This window comes from Orcinus orca, chromosome 3, assembly GCF_937001465.1.
Source record: "Orcinus orca chromosome 3, mOrcOrc1.1, whole genome shotgun sequence".
NCBI lineage: Eukaryota > Metazoa > Chordata > Mammalia > Artiodactyla > Delphinidae > Orcinus > Orcinus orca.
The window spans coordinates 19,360,081-19,376,124 of NC_064561.1; the positions used below are offsets into that span (position 1 = coordinate 19,360,081).

Here is a 16,044-nt window from a genome sequence, read left to right on the forward strand (position 1 = left end):
CACACCTTTCAGTTGTGTATTCCCTTTCCTTTTCCAGTTGCATTCCTGCCGACTTCTTTCACCCTCCAGGCTCACTCACAGTCTTTTCTTTTGGTCCCACTGGATGAAGAGTCCCACCTGTGCAAGTTGGCCTGGCAGCTCCTGCCCCCTCAGTGATTCGGCCCAACTTACCTCCTTCCTCCATGTGCCCATAAACTTTCTTCCCCTAGTCCCTTAACTGGCCTACTGCTGTTAGGCAATTCTAGGTCTCTCTACCTAATTGGGTCTTGCTCCGTCACTGCTCAGGGAGATTTTAACCATCCTTCAGAGCTTGAGTCAAACTTACCCCTTCCATAAAAGGGACATTTCTCCGTTCCTTTCCTGAACTACTACGTCAGCCTCTGAACCCCACAGGGCTTCTCTGCAGTTCTCATTCTGTCTCACCATCACTTCTAACCTCCTCGAGGTTCAGGTCCAGGTCATGCCTGGACATGCCCACACTCTCAACACCCATCTCAGGCAGCCGCTCCTGCAAGTTTCAGAGGGCTAGTCCCTTCCTTCTTCTCTCTGAGGCTGTTACCACATCAGCAAGATGGGGCTAAGAGCAACCGCCTCCTTGGGTTTCTGCGCGCATTAAGCGAGGCAGGGCAAGGAAACCGCTGGGCAGCGCCTCGCTAGTGGGGTGGGAGCTCGCGTGGCCCCTCCGCAACGCGAGTCCGCGCGGGGACTCCTGGGATTTGTAGTCCGTGCCCGAGTTGCAGTCTCGCAGGCCCAGCAAAGACACCCTCGGGCTCGGCTGGGAAGGTGGCGGGGGCCTGCGGGACGCAAGGCGCTGGGCCCGGGGCCCGCCCCGGGCGGGGATGGGGCCGAGCGAAGGCAGCCGAACTGGCCCTGCCGCTGCTGCTGGGGCAGCTGCTGGCGCTCACAGGCGGCGGAGACGCGTTCTACCTCGAGGTCAGCGAGCTGGAGGAGAAGTGCTTCATCCAGGAGATCCCCGATGGCACAGTGGTCATAGGTGCGCCCGAGCCATGCCCTCCCCGCACCCAGAGTCCCGGCCTTGCCCTCCCCGCACCCAGAGTCCTGAGAGGGAATGGGGATGAGGCCCCGCGGGATCAGCTCAGGCCCATACCTCCCCTCTGCTGCCGGGGGTAGGCACGGGTGGGAAATGGGTGGACAGCAGTGTGGGCAAAGCATGCTCTCCGTTGCCTGTGCCGGAGTTGGGGGGCGCCGAGGAGGCAAGTCTGATCCAGACCCGGATGACAGCAGAAAAGCGGGGCAGGAGAGGGAAGGAGAGAGGCAGAGGGTTGTGGTCAAGCCCCGCAATCAGACACCCGGATCTTCCTGTTCCTCCCCCCGTCCCCCGTGACTCCTGGAGGTCCTGGGCGGGCTCTTGGTCGTGAGTGTGGATGGGGATGCATTCAGGCTGCCTCCCCATTAGGTAACTACAAGACCGAGCTATACGACCCTGCTATGGAAAAGTACCAGCCCTCCCCGCAGTGGATCAATTTGTTCGTGTTTGTGAAGGACCCCGAGAACAAGGTGAGGTAGGCCTTGACGCCCTGCAGCCCTCCCACCCCCATGTCTCCAGCGTCATTGTCTAGTCCTCCCTAGTCCTCCATTTCTCAGAGGAGGGCTCATCTCCTCACAGGCAAGAGGGCTCAAGAAAGGCCATGCTCTTTGCAGTCTGTAGAGTATTGTGTACTAGCAGTGCTGGGATCTGAGATTTTCAAGCCCAAACTGATGCCATTTTCCTCACACCCTCCCTACTGGTCTGGCCTGTGGGGATCAGAACCTGGGATACCCCCAGAGTTCCTCTCCTAGAAGCAGGTTTCTGGTCAGCTTCTCTGTGCTCACAGAGGCTGTTTCCTCTAGAATCTGCTGGCTCGTCAGTATGGCCCTCGGGGCAGCTTTACCTTCACTTCTCAGTCTCCCGGAGAGCACCAGATATGCCTTCACCTCGAGTCCATCCGGTTCGCCCTCTTCTATGATGGCAAGCTGGTGAGTATGGAGGGGAAAGTCACCAACCCTTAACATCTCAGTCCCTTGGGTGAAAAGGGTTCAGTAGGCGGTGCCTCTTGAGGAGGGCTGGGCTTTCCATGAAGTAAGCATACAGAGGACAGGTCCTGAAGAATGAGAGGGGACCCAGGAAGGAGTCACTCTGACTTAAAATCATCGCTCGGCTCCCTGCCATCCCTAGAATAAAGACCAAGCTTCATAATGTAAAATTCAGAGCTGTCCAGCAGCTGAACGCTCCCAGGCTCTTCATTACCACCTCCCACTGACATGGAACTCCTAGGAGCTGCTTGTCTCAAACACTGAGTCATACACATTTTGTTCTGCACATTTTGTTCTGTCCCTTCTGTCTTTTGGACATGGTACTCCATGCAAGCAGGGCCTTGATCTGGTGTTTTGGCACCTGGAGCAGAGCTAGTCCTCACATCAATGAGTGTGAGGCACTGAACTGCTCAGTTCAGTCAGGCCCAGACTGGTGTGTGGAAGCTGGGTTTCTGGCAGGTGCGTGGAGCTGAGCTCCCTGACCCCCACCCTTGGCTCCTCTGCTCCCCAGGCCATTCACTTGGACATGCAGTTGGGTGAACACACCAATGATTATACGGAATTTGCAGCCAATGACAAGCTGACCCTGCTGCATCTGCGCATACAGCAGCTGGTGGAGCAAGTGGAGAAGATCCAGAAGGAGCAGGAGTACCAGAGGGTGAGGGGCTGGGCTGGGCCAGTTGGGACAGTGGATGTGTAACCTCCCAGAGAGTGGCTCTTTCAGCTCTTCCCCTGGGGGTCAATTCAGTTCTAGCCACACCTTCCTGTTCTCCCCTCCCACAGTGGCGAGAGGAGCGCTTCCGGCAGACCAGTGAGAGCACCAACCAACGGGTGCTGTGGTGGTTCATTCTGCAGACCTTCATCCTTGTGGCCACTGGCATCTGGCAGATGCAGCACCTCAAGAGCTTCTTTAAAGCCAAGAAGTTGGTGTAGATGAGCCCCAGAGACCAGAGGCTTAGCCCCCACTCATTCCCCTTCTGCTGAATAATGGGAAGTGGCCTGGCCTGGTCTGTCTCCTGGCTTCTCCCACCCCTCCCAACCCTGAGGGACTTCCTTGTTACTGGTGTGTGTGGGGTGGGGGACAGAGGACCTCTTTAAACTGGTTTCTGAGCCAGGACTTGGGAGAGGATGGGTTTCAAGCTGGAGGCATATGGGTGGGAGGAGCTGTAGGCTCCTTTGCTGCTCTGTGAGACTGAGCAGGAGCGGGGTGAGTGTTACCCCAACCCCCACATTAAACAGGATGGGTGAACTAAGAGTGAATATAAATTATAACTGTCAAATTTTCTGACCTAAATATTTATTGCCTCCTACTCTGCAATTCATTATATGTGTCCAATCAGATGTTAATATTTGAGGCCCTGCATGCATTAGTGGGGGACTGATCTCAAAATGGATGAGGTGAAGAATACTTTTACCCCAGAAGCAACATGTGGAACCTTTTCCAGAAAAGTCCAATTTGGGCCCATCTTTTGGGTAACCTGAATGCTGGTGGTGATCCTGTGCCCAACCCGCCTTCTCTCTCTCTGGGCTCTGGTCAGGCTCATGTGCTATCCTATTCCAATCACCTGGACTGCTGGGTTCTTCAAGGAGTCTGATGGGCACCTCTGTCGTCCTGCTATTTTTCAGTTGACCTCTTTCTCTTTTTATGATGCCATTGGCTAATCCTTTCAGGAGATGCCTAAAGATTCCAAGTCAATGTTTCCATTACATTCAGCATCTCCTGTAACTCAACCTTCACAAGTGCACACAGGGGTAGATACCCCGCATTGCTTCTGCCTGATCTAGTCCACATTTTACCAAGCCCTATGTTGGTTGCCCTGTTGGATTATAGCCATCTCTCACATGAATTTGACATTTTCTGTTATAAGGAAATTCACTGGTTGGCACCCTCAATAAAATCAAGTCCAAATCGTCAATGTCAGGAATATCAATGAGGGAGACTCCCCATAGGGTGGGGCAGCTGTGAAAGCCCTGGCCCCTGAGATAGATGCACCCCCCCTAGGATACTCCTGAGGGATGACTGCAAGCCTCAGGGGTGCTGCTCACTGGTGTGTCTGGCCACAATTAGCCTCAGAAAGTATAAGTGAGACTTAACTGAAGGCTGGGGGCGGGGACCACTGGAGAGTAACCTCTAACCAGAGAATGTGACCTTAGGGTCACTTCGCTTATCTGAAGCTGGGGGTGGGGGTGGGGAGGGTGCTCTGCTCTCTGCTGCAGGAGAAGCACAAGACCCAGGTGGGCACATTCTTGCCCATGGAACCTGTGGTATGACACCAAATGAGGCAGAATGTTGAACAAGACGTAGGGTGATGTATACTTCTGAGGAGAAGGGCATGGGCTAAGGGCAATATGTCAGGAGTCCTGGCCTAATCTAGGTAGTAATGGAAGGCTGCTTTTTAGAACTGAGACAGAGGATAGGAGTTAGCTGGGGGAAGAATGTTCTGGCTAGAGGGAATAGCACATACAGAAGCCCTAAAACAAAAAAGCACATGGCTATTTGGGGAAGCTGAAAGAAGGCCACTATAGCAGAATCCCAACTCCAGAGAGGCTGCCTGCAGCCTGCTTTCTAATTTATGATTTCATGTCTAGGACTTGCCTCTTCCCCAGTGATTAACCCCAGAATGACCATCCTTTTCAGAGGGACCCTGTCCTCTACCCACAGAGGTGAGACCTTATCCTGACACTTCAATAGGGAAACAAGTCACAAAAGAGCAACAGTGAGTATATGGGAGAGCTGCACACACACAGTAGAAGAGAGTTCCCCATCCATTTCCACATGAAACCTTCACAGTCACTCTGTAGAGGAAATGGCATGTGTCCCTGATTTAGAAAAGAGAGCCAGCTAATAATGGATGGGCCATGCTGAAACCTGGTCAATTCAACTCAGTTCTTGGTGTTCTTTTCTCTGTTCTGGCTACTTTTCTCCAGGTAGAGGAAAGACCTCATACAAAGAGGTAAAACACACTGCCTCTGATTTTAAAGAGCTGGCCATTTGAATTTCTAGTTTCTTGTGGCTACCATAACAAATTATCATAAAACATGGTAAATTAAAACAACTGAAGTTTATTCTCTCACAGTTCTGGAGGCCAGAAGTACAAAATCAAGGTGTCAGCAGGGCTGCACTCCTTCCAAAGGCTCTTGAAGAGAATCCTTCATCTTCTTCCAGCTACTGGTGGCTCCAGGTATTACTTGGCTTTTGTCTACAACACTCCAATCTCTGCCTCCATTTCCTCCTCTTGTGTCCCCTCTTCTGTGTCATATGACACTTGTCATTTGGATTTAGGACCTAACCAGGTAAGCCAGGATGACCTCATCTCAAGGTCCTTAAATTAATTATATCAACAAAGACCTTTTTTTCCATATAAGTTCATATTCACAGGGTCCAGGGGTTAGGGCATAGGCATATCTTCTGTGGAGCCATCATTCAACCCACGACACAGAGCAAGAAGTGTACGCCTGATAAGGTCCCATGTGATCTAACAAATGGGGTACTCAGAGCTCTCAGAATTCGGAATGGGGTGAGACCTGGGTGGATGGATGGATGGATGGATGGATGGATGGATTGATGAATGGGAAAAGGGATGCCAAGGAGGTCTTTATAAAAGAGAGAGTACATGAGTAGAACATTGAAAGATGAAATGGTTTAAATATGAAGAATAGGGAATGAATTCCATTTTGGGGAAATGGAGCCTGTAGAGATGCAAATGTACAAAAGATTTCAATATAATTCAAAATATAATCCAATACCCATGAATATATAACACTGTAAGACAGAGACTTTGAAAAAGAAAGGAATCAGGAAAATAAGTGTAGCATGAGTAAGATGAAGACAGGAGGAAAGTTAGATCAAACAACGGATGGAAGTGAATATACCTACTGCAAGTTGGACAACTAGAAGTAGGCTGTTATCAGAGGCTGAAGACTGGTGACCTGCAAGTATATTGTTTGTCCTTTTTGTGTGTTATTTTTTTTCAAATTATTTGACAACAGTAACAGTGCCACAGTTTCTGTAGTTTAAATTTTGGGATATATTGGATAGGCAAACTGGTTGGATGAAAGAGCTTGGAGCTGTTTTGCAACACTCGACTTGACATAAATGTGAGAAAATGACAGTTGTGCATATCCAGGAGGCATGATAAAGATTATGAGGAAGGAGTGGGCCTCTCTCCCTGGAGAACACTGTCTTAGACAATCACTTATGAATAAGAGAGACTTTGTGGAAATCCAGGTTTCCAGAAGAGAAATTCCAGCACATAGTTGGAGCAGAAAAATACACATTTGGACACATTGGAGAGGGTAAGAGGAACAGTTTGACTTTACCTGCATTACTTGTCCCCCAAACTGGCACAGCTCAATGCTAAGAAATCATTTTCTTGGTCAGTGATTTCTCCTTCAGGGTAAAGTGAGAGTGTGTGAGTGAGCACCCAGCTTCTCCAGCAGTGTGAGATCCTGTCAAAGAGGTCATTTCTCTCTTGCTCCATCCAGAGTGCTGAGTTGTGAGCTACATGACATGGGGGTGGGAAGAGGCTGGGTGAGAGCACATAGGACCCTCAGAGGACATTAAAGGGACATGGGTCCTACTAACTGTCATGAGCTGCTGGGGACACTTTACCTTTGAATCCTTCCAAATGGCCCACAGGCACTGCCGATGCTCCATGTGCCTCATCTACACACCTCCCTGTGGCTTATCTCCCTGAATGCACTCCTGATGGTGGTGAGAGCAAGCTCTGGCAGACAGTAGTGAACATGTGTAGAAAGCTTGCCTAAATCTGCTGGCCAGGAAGAGACCACAAACTCGAGCTTTAGCTCTATCCTTGCAAAAGCAAAAGAGAGTCTGTCAGCCTCTGGCCTGGTGCATTGCAGGATGGAGAGAAAGCATATAAGCTTAAGAATTCTGTCACAAGAGACAACAAGGAATGTAGAGTAGGCATATCCAGAAACCTCAGAATCCCTAGCAGGGCTGACAGAAGGTATTTCTCTCCCAAAGTCAATGAGTAAAGACTGGAGGAGGTAACTGCTACTTCAAATGTGAAGACAGCATCACAAGACTTCAAGGAACATGAAAAATCAAGGAACTATCACACCACCAAAGGATCACAATAATCTTCTGGTAACCAATACCAAAGACATGAAGATCTATAGTTTTCCTGATAAAAAGTCAAAAGAGTTGGGTTTTTTTGTTTGTTTGTTTGTTTTGCGGTATGCGGGCCTCTCACTGTTGTGGCCTCTCCTGTTGCAGAGCATAGGCTCCGGACACGCAGGCTCAGCGGCCATGGCTCACCAGCCCAGATGCTCCGCGGCATGTGGGATCTTCCCGGACCGGGACACGAACCCGCGTCCCCTGCATCGGCAGGCAGACCCTCAACCACTGCGCCACCAGGGAAGCCCCAAAATAGTTGTTTTAAGGAAGCTCAATGAGCTGCAAGAAAACATAGAAAGACAATTGAACAAAATCAGGAAAATGTTACACAAATAAAATGAGAACGTTAACAAAGAGAAATCATATAAAAGAACCAAATCAAAATTCTGGAGCTGAAGAGTACAATGAGTGAACGAAAAGTGCAATAGAGAGCATCAACATCAGAATGGATCAAGCAGAAGAAGGAATCTGGAATTAGAAGACAGGACCTTTGAAATTATCCAGTCAGGGAGAACAAAGAAAAACTAATGAAAAAGAGTGAAGAAAGCCTATGTGATCCGTGGGATAATATCAAAAGAAACAATCTGCAAATTATTGGAATCTCAGAATGAAAAGGGGGGCGGGAAGCAGAAAACTTACTTAGAGAAATAATGGCTGAGAACTTCCCAAATCTGGGAAGAGATTTGGCTATCCAAGTTCATGAAGCTCATATGGTCACCAAACAATTTAAAGAGATCTTCTCCAGGACGTATTGTAGTAAAATTGTCAAAGGACAAAGACAAAGAGAAAATCTTATAAGGAGCAAGAAAAAAGAAACTTGTAACTTATAAAGGAACCCTCATAAGACTATCAGAGGATTTCTCAGTAGAAACCTAACAGGTCAGGAGAGAGGGGGATGTTATTTTCAAAGTGCTGAAAGGATGAAACTGCCAAGTAAGAATACTCTATATGGCAAAGTTGTCCTTCCGAGATGAAGGAGAGGTAAAGACTTTCCCAGACAAACAAAGCTGAGGGAGTTTATCTGAGGGAGTTTATCACCACTAGACCTGTCTTGAAAGAAATGCTGAAAGGAGTTCTTCAAGCTAAAATGAAAGGACGCTAATTAGCAACATGAAAATACACAACATACTGATAAAGGTAAGTATATAGTCAAACTCAGAATACTCTAATACTGTAATATGGTGGTATATTAACCACTTTACTATACAGGTTAAAGGACAAAAGTATTAAAATAACTGTAGCTATAATAAGTTGTTAATAAGTACACAACATAAAAACAGGTAAATTATGACATCAAAAACATAAAAGGAAGGGAGAAAAAAGAGTAAACTTGTTGTACGTGATTTAAGTTATCAGCATAAAACAGACTGTAATATCGATAAGATGTTTTATGTAAGGCTAACGGTAACCACAAAGCAAAACCTATAGTAGATATATGAAAGATAAGCAGAAGGGAATCAAAGCATACCAGCACAGAAATTTAACTCACAAAGGAAGGCAGCAAGAGAGGAATAAAGGAACAACAAAACATCTAGCAAACAATGAGCTGGCATTAGTATGTCCTTACCTATCAATAATTACTCTAAGTGTAAATGGATTAAGTTCTCCAATCAGAAGGCATAGAGTGGCTGGATGGATTTAAAAAACAAGACTCTAATACAGTGGTCCCCAACCTTTTTGGTGCCAGGGACTGATTTCGTGGAAGACAATTTTTCCATGGATGGAGGGGTTTGGTGGGGGAGAATGGTTTAGGCAGTATTGCGAGCGATGGTTCAGGTGGTAATGTGAGCAAGGGGAGTGATGATGAGTGGCAGGTGAAGCTTCGTTTGCTCGCCTGCCCCTCACCTCTTGCTGTGCAGCCTGGTTCCTAACAGGCCATGGACTGGTACCAGTCCATGGCCCAGGGGTTGGGGACCCCTGCTCTAATACAAGCCTCCTACAGGAGACTCATGTCAGCTTTAAGGACACACATAGGCCCAAAGTCAAGGAATGGAAAAAGATACTCCATGCAAGTGGAAATGAAAAGAGAGCAGAAGTAGCTGTACTTATATCAGACAAAATACACTTTAAACCAAAAACTGTACAAAAGACGAAGAAGGTCATTATACAGTGATAAAGGGGTCAGTTCATCAAGAACATATAACAATTGTAAATATATATGCATCCATCACTGAAGCACCTAAATATATTAAGCAAACACTAACAGATCTGAAGGGAGAGATAGACAACAATACAATAATAATAGGGGGCTTCAATACCCCACTTTCAACAATGGATAGATCATCCAGACAAAATCAATAAGGAGACATTGGACTTGAACTACACTTTAGATCATATGAACCTAACAGACATATACAGAACATTCCATCCAACAGAACAGAATACACATTCTTCTCAAGTGAACACAGAACCTTCTTCAAGATAGATCAGTATAGGTCACAAAACAAGTCTTAGCGATTTTAAAAAGAGTGAAATTATACCAAGTATCTTTTTGTACTACAATGGCATGAAACTAGTAATCAATAACAGGAGGAAAACTGGAAAATTCACAAGTATGTAAAAAGGAAACAACACACTCCTGAACAACCAATGGATCAAAGAAGAAATCAAGAGGGAAGGTTAAAAAATTTTTGAAATAAGCAAAAATGGAAAAACAATATACAGAAATTTTGGGGATGCAGCAAAAGCAGTTCTAAGAGGAATGTCTATAGTGATAAACACCTATATTAAAAAAAAGAAAAATCTCAAATAAACCACCTAACTTTACACCTCAAGGATCTAGAAAAAGAAAAAACTAAGCCTAAAGTTAGCAGAAGTTAGAAATAACAGAGATCAGAGCAGAATTAAATGAAATAGAGACCATAACAACAATAAAAAAGATCAACAAAACTAAGAACTGGTTTTTAAAAGATGAACAAAATTAACAAACTTTAGCTAGACCAAGAAAAAAAGAGAAGATAAAAATAAATGAAATCAATAATGAAAGAGGAGACATTACAACTGATACCATAGAAATACAGAGGATCAAAGAGACTACTATGAACAATTATATGCCAAAAAATTGGACAACCTAGAAGAAATGGATAAACACCTAGAAGCATACAACCTACAAAGATTGAATCATGGAAAAATAGAAAATCTGAACAGACTTATAACAAGTAAGGAGATTGAATCAGTAATCAAAAACCTTCCAATGAAGAAAATCTCAGGACCAGATGGTTTCCCTGGTGAATTCTTCCATACATTTAGGGAAGAATTGACACCAATCCTTCTCAAACTCTTCCAAAAATTTGAAGAGGAGGGAGCACTCCCAAACTCATTTTATGAGGCCAGCATTACCCTCAAACCAAAACCAGATAAGGACACTACAAGAAAACTACAGGCCTATATCTCTGGTGAATATAGATGCAAAAATTACCAATAAAATATTAAAAAATTGAATTCAACAGCTCATTAAAAGGATCATGCATCAAGTTCAAGTGGGATTTATCCCTAGGATGCAAGGTTGGTTCATCATATGCAAATCAATAAATATGATATACCACATTAATAGAGTGAAAGATAAAAAAATCATATGATTACCTCAATAGATGCAGAAAAAATTTGACAAAATACAACATTCTTTCATGATAAAAACTCACAATAAATTGGGTACAGAAGGAACATATCTCAACATAATAAAGGCCATATAGGACAAGCCCATAGCCAACATCACACTCAGTGGTCAAACGCTGAAAGCTTTTCATCTAAGATCAGGAATAAGACAAAGGTGCCCCCCTCACGACTCCTATTCCACATAGTACTGGAAGTCGTAGCCAGAACAATTAGGCAGGAAAAAGAAATAAAAGGCATACAAACTGAAAAGGAAGAAGTAAAATTGTCTTTGCAGGTGATATGATCGAATATATAGAAAATGCTAAAGATTTCACAAACACACACACACACACACACACACACACACACACAAACTGTTAGAACTAATCAATGATTTCAGTGCAGTTGCAGGATACAAAGTCCACATATAGAAATCAGTTGTGTTTCTATACACTAACAATGAAATATATAAAAAGAAATAAAGAAAACAATCCCATTCACAATAAAATAAAACATTTAGGAATAAATTTAACCAAGAAGTTAAATATCTATACACTGAAAACTATAACACTTTGGTGAAAGAAATTGAAGAAGACACAAATAAATGGGAAAATGTCCCAAGTTCATTAATCAGAAAAATTAATTTTGTTAAAATTTCCATACTGGGGCTTCCCTGGTGGCGCAGTGGTTGAGAGTCCGCCTGCCAATGCAGGGGACATGGGTTTGTGCCCCGGTCCAGGAAGATCCCACATGCCGTGGAGCGGCTAGGACTGTGAGCCATGGCCACTGAGCCTGCGCGTCCGGAGCCTGTGTTCTGCAACGGGAGAGGCCACAACAGTGAGAGGCCCGCATACCGCAAAAACAAAAAAACAAAAAACCACAAAATTTCCATACTACCCAAAGCCATCTATAGATTCAATACAATGTCTATCAAAATTCCAAAGACATCACAGAAATGGGAAAAAAAATCCTAAAATTCATATGGAACCACACAAGACCCTGAATAATTAAAGCAATCCTAAGAAAGAAGAACAAAGCTAGAGACATCACACTTCCTGATTTTAAACTATACTATGAAGCTATTGTAATCAAAATGGTATAGTACTGACATACACCAATGAAACATAATCAAGAGCTCAGAAATAAACCTTCACATATACATTCATCTAATATTTGACAAGAGAGCCAAGAATACTTAGTGGGAAAAGGATAGTCTTTTCAATAAATAGTTAGAGAAACTGGACAATCACAAGCAGAAGAATAAAATTGCAACACTGTTTTACACCACACACAAAAATTAAATTGAAATGGATTAAAGATTTAAACATAAGACATGAAACTCTAAAACTCCCAGAAGAAAACATAGGGAAAAACTTCTTGACATTGGTCTTAACAACAAGTTTTTTAAATATGACACCTAAAGCACATGCAACATAAACAAAAATGAATAAGTGGGAGTGTATAAAACTAAAAATCTCCTGCACAGCAAAAGAACCAATCAATAAAATGAAAAGGCAACTTGTGGAATGGGAGAAAGTATTTGTAAGCCATGTATCTGATAAGGAGTTAATATCCAAAATATATAAGGAACTCAAACAACTCAATAGAAAAAACTGGATTTTAAAATGGTCAGAGGACCTGAAAAGACACTTTTCCAAAGACATACAAATAACCAACAGGTACATGAAAAGATGCTCAACATCACTAATTGTCATGGAAATGCAAATCAAAACCATGATGATTGGTACATGAAAGATGAAAAGGTACATGAAAAGATGCTCAACATCACTAATTATCATGGAAATGCAAATCAAAACCATGATGAGATATTATCTGATACCTGTTAGAATGACTATAATTAAAAAGATAAGAGATAACAAGTGTTGGAGAGGATGTGGAGAAAAGGGATCCTTATGCATAGTTGGGGGGAATGTAAACTGGCACAGTCACTATTTAAAACAGTATGGAGGGACCTCCCTGGTGGCGCAGTGGTTAAGAATCCTCCTGCCAATGCAGGAGACATGGGTTCCAGCCCTAGTCCAGGAAGATCCCACATGCCGCGGAGCAACTAAGCCTGTGCGCCACAACTACTGAGCCTGCACCCTAGAGCCCGCAAGCCACAACTACTGAAGCCCGCGTGCCTAGAGCCCATGCTCCGCAAGAAGAGAAGCCACGGCAATGAGAAGCCCGTGCACCACAACAAAAAGTAGCTCCCACTCGCCACAACTAGAAAAAGCCTGCGCTCAGCAACGAAGACCCAAAGCAGCCAAAAATAAATAATAAATAATTTTTTTTAAAAAAGAAAAACAGTATGGAGTTCCTCAAAAAAATTAAAAATAGAACTACCATATGATCAAGCAATTCCAATTCTGGATACATATTTAAAGGAAATAAAATTACTATCTTGAAAAGATATCTGCACCCCCATGTTCACTGTAGCATTATTCACAATAGCAAACATGTGGAAACAATCTAAGTGTCCGTCTAGAGATGAATGAATAAAGAAGATGATATGGACACACCCACACACACAAATATTATTTAGCCATAAAAAATAAGGGAATCCTGTCATTTGTGACAACATGGATGAACCTTGAGGTGTTATGCTAAGTGAAGTAAGTCAGAGAAAGAAATACTGTATGATCTTACTTATGTGTGGAATCTAAAAAAGCTGAACTTATTGAAACAGAGAGTAGCCAGGGATTTCGGAGTGGGGAGAATGGGGAGATTTGACATGTTGGTCAAATGATACAAATTTGCAATTAGAAGAAGTTCTGGGGACCTAATGTACAGCATGGTGACCATAGTTTACAATACTGTATTGTATACTTGAAATTTGCTAAGAGAATAGACCTTAAATGTTCTCACCAAACACACACACACACACACACACACACACACACACACACACACAAATGGTAGATATATGAGGTGATGGATGCGTTAACTAACTTTAATATGGTTATCATTTCACAAAATATATGTATATCAAATCACCACATTGTACACCTTAAACTTATACAATGTTACACAATGTTATTTGTCAATATATCTCAATAAATGGGGGGTTTCAAACTTTTGTACATCAAAGGATAGCATCAAGACAGCAGAAAGCCTAGAGTCTAGTCTGGATAGAACTTATAAAGAATTCTTACAACTCCACAACAAAAGGAGAAACAATCCAATAAAAATTAAAATGGGCAAAGGATTCAAGTAGAAATTTCTCCAAAGATATATAATAGCCTATAAGCACATGAAAAGATGATCAACATTATTAGCATTAGGAACATGCAAGTCATAACCACATGAGATACCACTTGACACTCACCAGAGTGGACATAATTTTTTGTTTGTTTGTTTGTTTTGTTTTTTGCGGTATGCAGGCCTCTCACTGCTGTGGCCTCTCCCGTTGCGGAGCACAGGCTCCGGATGCGCAGGCTCAGTGGCCATGGCTCACGGGCCTAGCCGCTCTGCGGCATGTGGGATCTTCCTGGAACGGGGCACGAACCCGCGTCCCCTGCATTGGCAGGCGGACTCTCAACCACTGCGCCACCAGGGAAGCACTGGACATAAGTTTTTAAATGGTAAGTAATAAGTGTTGATGAAGATGTAGAGAAATTGGGACCCTCACACATAGCTGGTGGGAATGTAAACAGAACAGAGGCTGTGGAGAACAGTTTAGCAGTTCCTTAAAAAGGTAACATAGGGCTTCCCTGGTGGCGCAGTGGTTAAGAATCTGCCTGCCAATGCAGGGGACACAGGTTCAAGCCCTGGTCTGGGAAGATCCCACATGCTGCGGAGCAACTAAGCCTGTGTGCCACAACTACTGAGCCTGCGCTCTAGAACCCGCGAACCACAACTACTGAGCCCACATGCTGCAACTACTGAAGCCTGCACACCTAGAGCCTATGCTCCGAAACAAGAGAAGCCACCACAATGAGAAGCCTGTGCACCACAACAAAGAGTAGCCCCCACTCACCGCAACTAGAGAAAGCCTGCGTGCAGCAACAAAGATGCAGCCAAAAAAAAAAAAAAAAAGGTAACATAGAGTTACCATATGACCAGCAATTCTACCTCTAGCTACTTTAAAAGATATGTTCACACAAAAACTTGTACCTCAATGTTCATAGTAGCATTATTCCTAATAGCCAAAAAATGGAAACAACCCAAATATCCATCAACCAATTAATGGATAAACAAAATGTGGAATATCAGTCAATAGTGAATGAATAATAATGAAGTACCGATACATGTTACAACACGGATGAAACTTGAAAACATTTAGCCAAGGGACAGAAGCCCGACACAAAAAGCCACATATTGTATGATTCCATTTATATGAAATGTTTAGAATAGGCAAAGCCATAGAGACAGGAAGTAGATTAATGGTTTCCAGGGGCTGGGGCTGGGGAGTAATGAGGAGTGACTGCTTAATGGGTGGGGTTGCCTTTTGGGCGATAAAATGTTCTGGAATTAGATAGTGATGATGGTTGCACAATATTGTGATTATACTAAAAACCACTGAATTGTACACTTTTAAAAGGTTAACATGGTGAATTTTATGTTATATGAGTTTTATCTCAATTTTTATACACATATATTTTGATACTGAAATAAACGATGACATGAGTAATAATGGTAACAGAACCAGGAAGTAAAGGGCATCACCTCTTTACTGAGCATTGTCAATTAACAGGAAAGAAACTAACCTTTCCTGAATAAATTGCATTGCAGGACAACCAAATTGCTTTCATTGATCGGGGAAAATTCTTCCCTATGGAAATATTCCAGGTGATAAATGTGGAAGAAATGATGTTAGAAAAAGAATTAGAAAAATATCCTCCTTCCCACCCTTAGTGCAGTAACTGAGTCAGGGAATAATCAATGGGTGGAGTGTCTAGATGAGAGGTTGATAGAGAACTTCACAACAGAGAGATCAGACTGAATTCATTGATCCCCCATGCCTCCAGATGGCTTACAATATGATGAAGTAATCTTGCTATAAAGAGTTGAACCTGCTTCTGACTAGGCCTCCAGAGTTCATTTCCATTTGTAGGTATTCAAGAAATCAAAGTAAAAGTTAAGTGACACTCTGAGGAAGAAAATAGACTTAGGTCTCCTAGAAGCACAGTTTGATCCTAGGATTCTCATGCAAGTGCTCTCAAAAGAAACCTGCAAGGAACTGAGGGAGGCAGAGTAGGACAGGGGAAGAAGCTGAGGCAATGAGTGCTTTCAGTTGAAGTCTAGGCTCTGCCTAGTCCCCTGGAAAGCTCTGG

The 16,044-nt window shown here is 43.6% G+C and overlaps 1 protein-coding gene across 1 annotated transcript; it reads left to right on the plus strand.

Annotated features, from left to right (window-relative positions):
* The first annotated feature begins 590 nt into the window (after positions 1–590).
* Positions 591–3,330, plus strand: LOC101286003 (transmembrane emp24 domain-containing protein 9-like). The gene is made up of 5 exons (XM_033414904.2): positions 591–994; positions 1,418–1,518; positions 1,852–1,977; positions 2,546–2,692; positions 2,818–3,330. The coding sequence occupies exons 2-5, from the start codon at positions 1,450–1,452 to the stop codon at positions 2,965–2,967; spliced, it is 492 nt and encodes a 163-aa protein (XP_033270795.1). The 5' UTR covers positions 591–994; positions 1,418–1,449; the 3' UTR covers positions 2,968–3,330.
* The last annotated feature ends 12,714 nt before the right edge of the window (positions 3,331–16,044 follow it).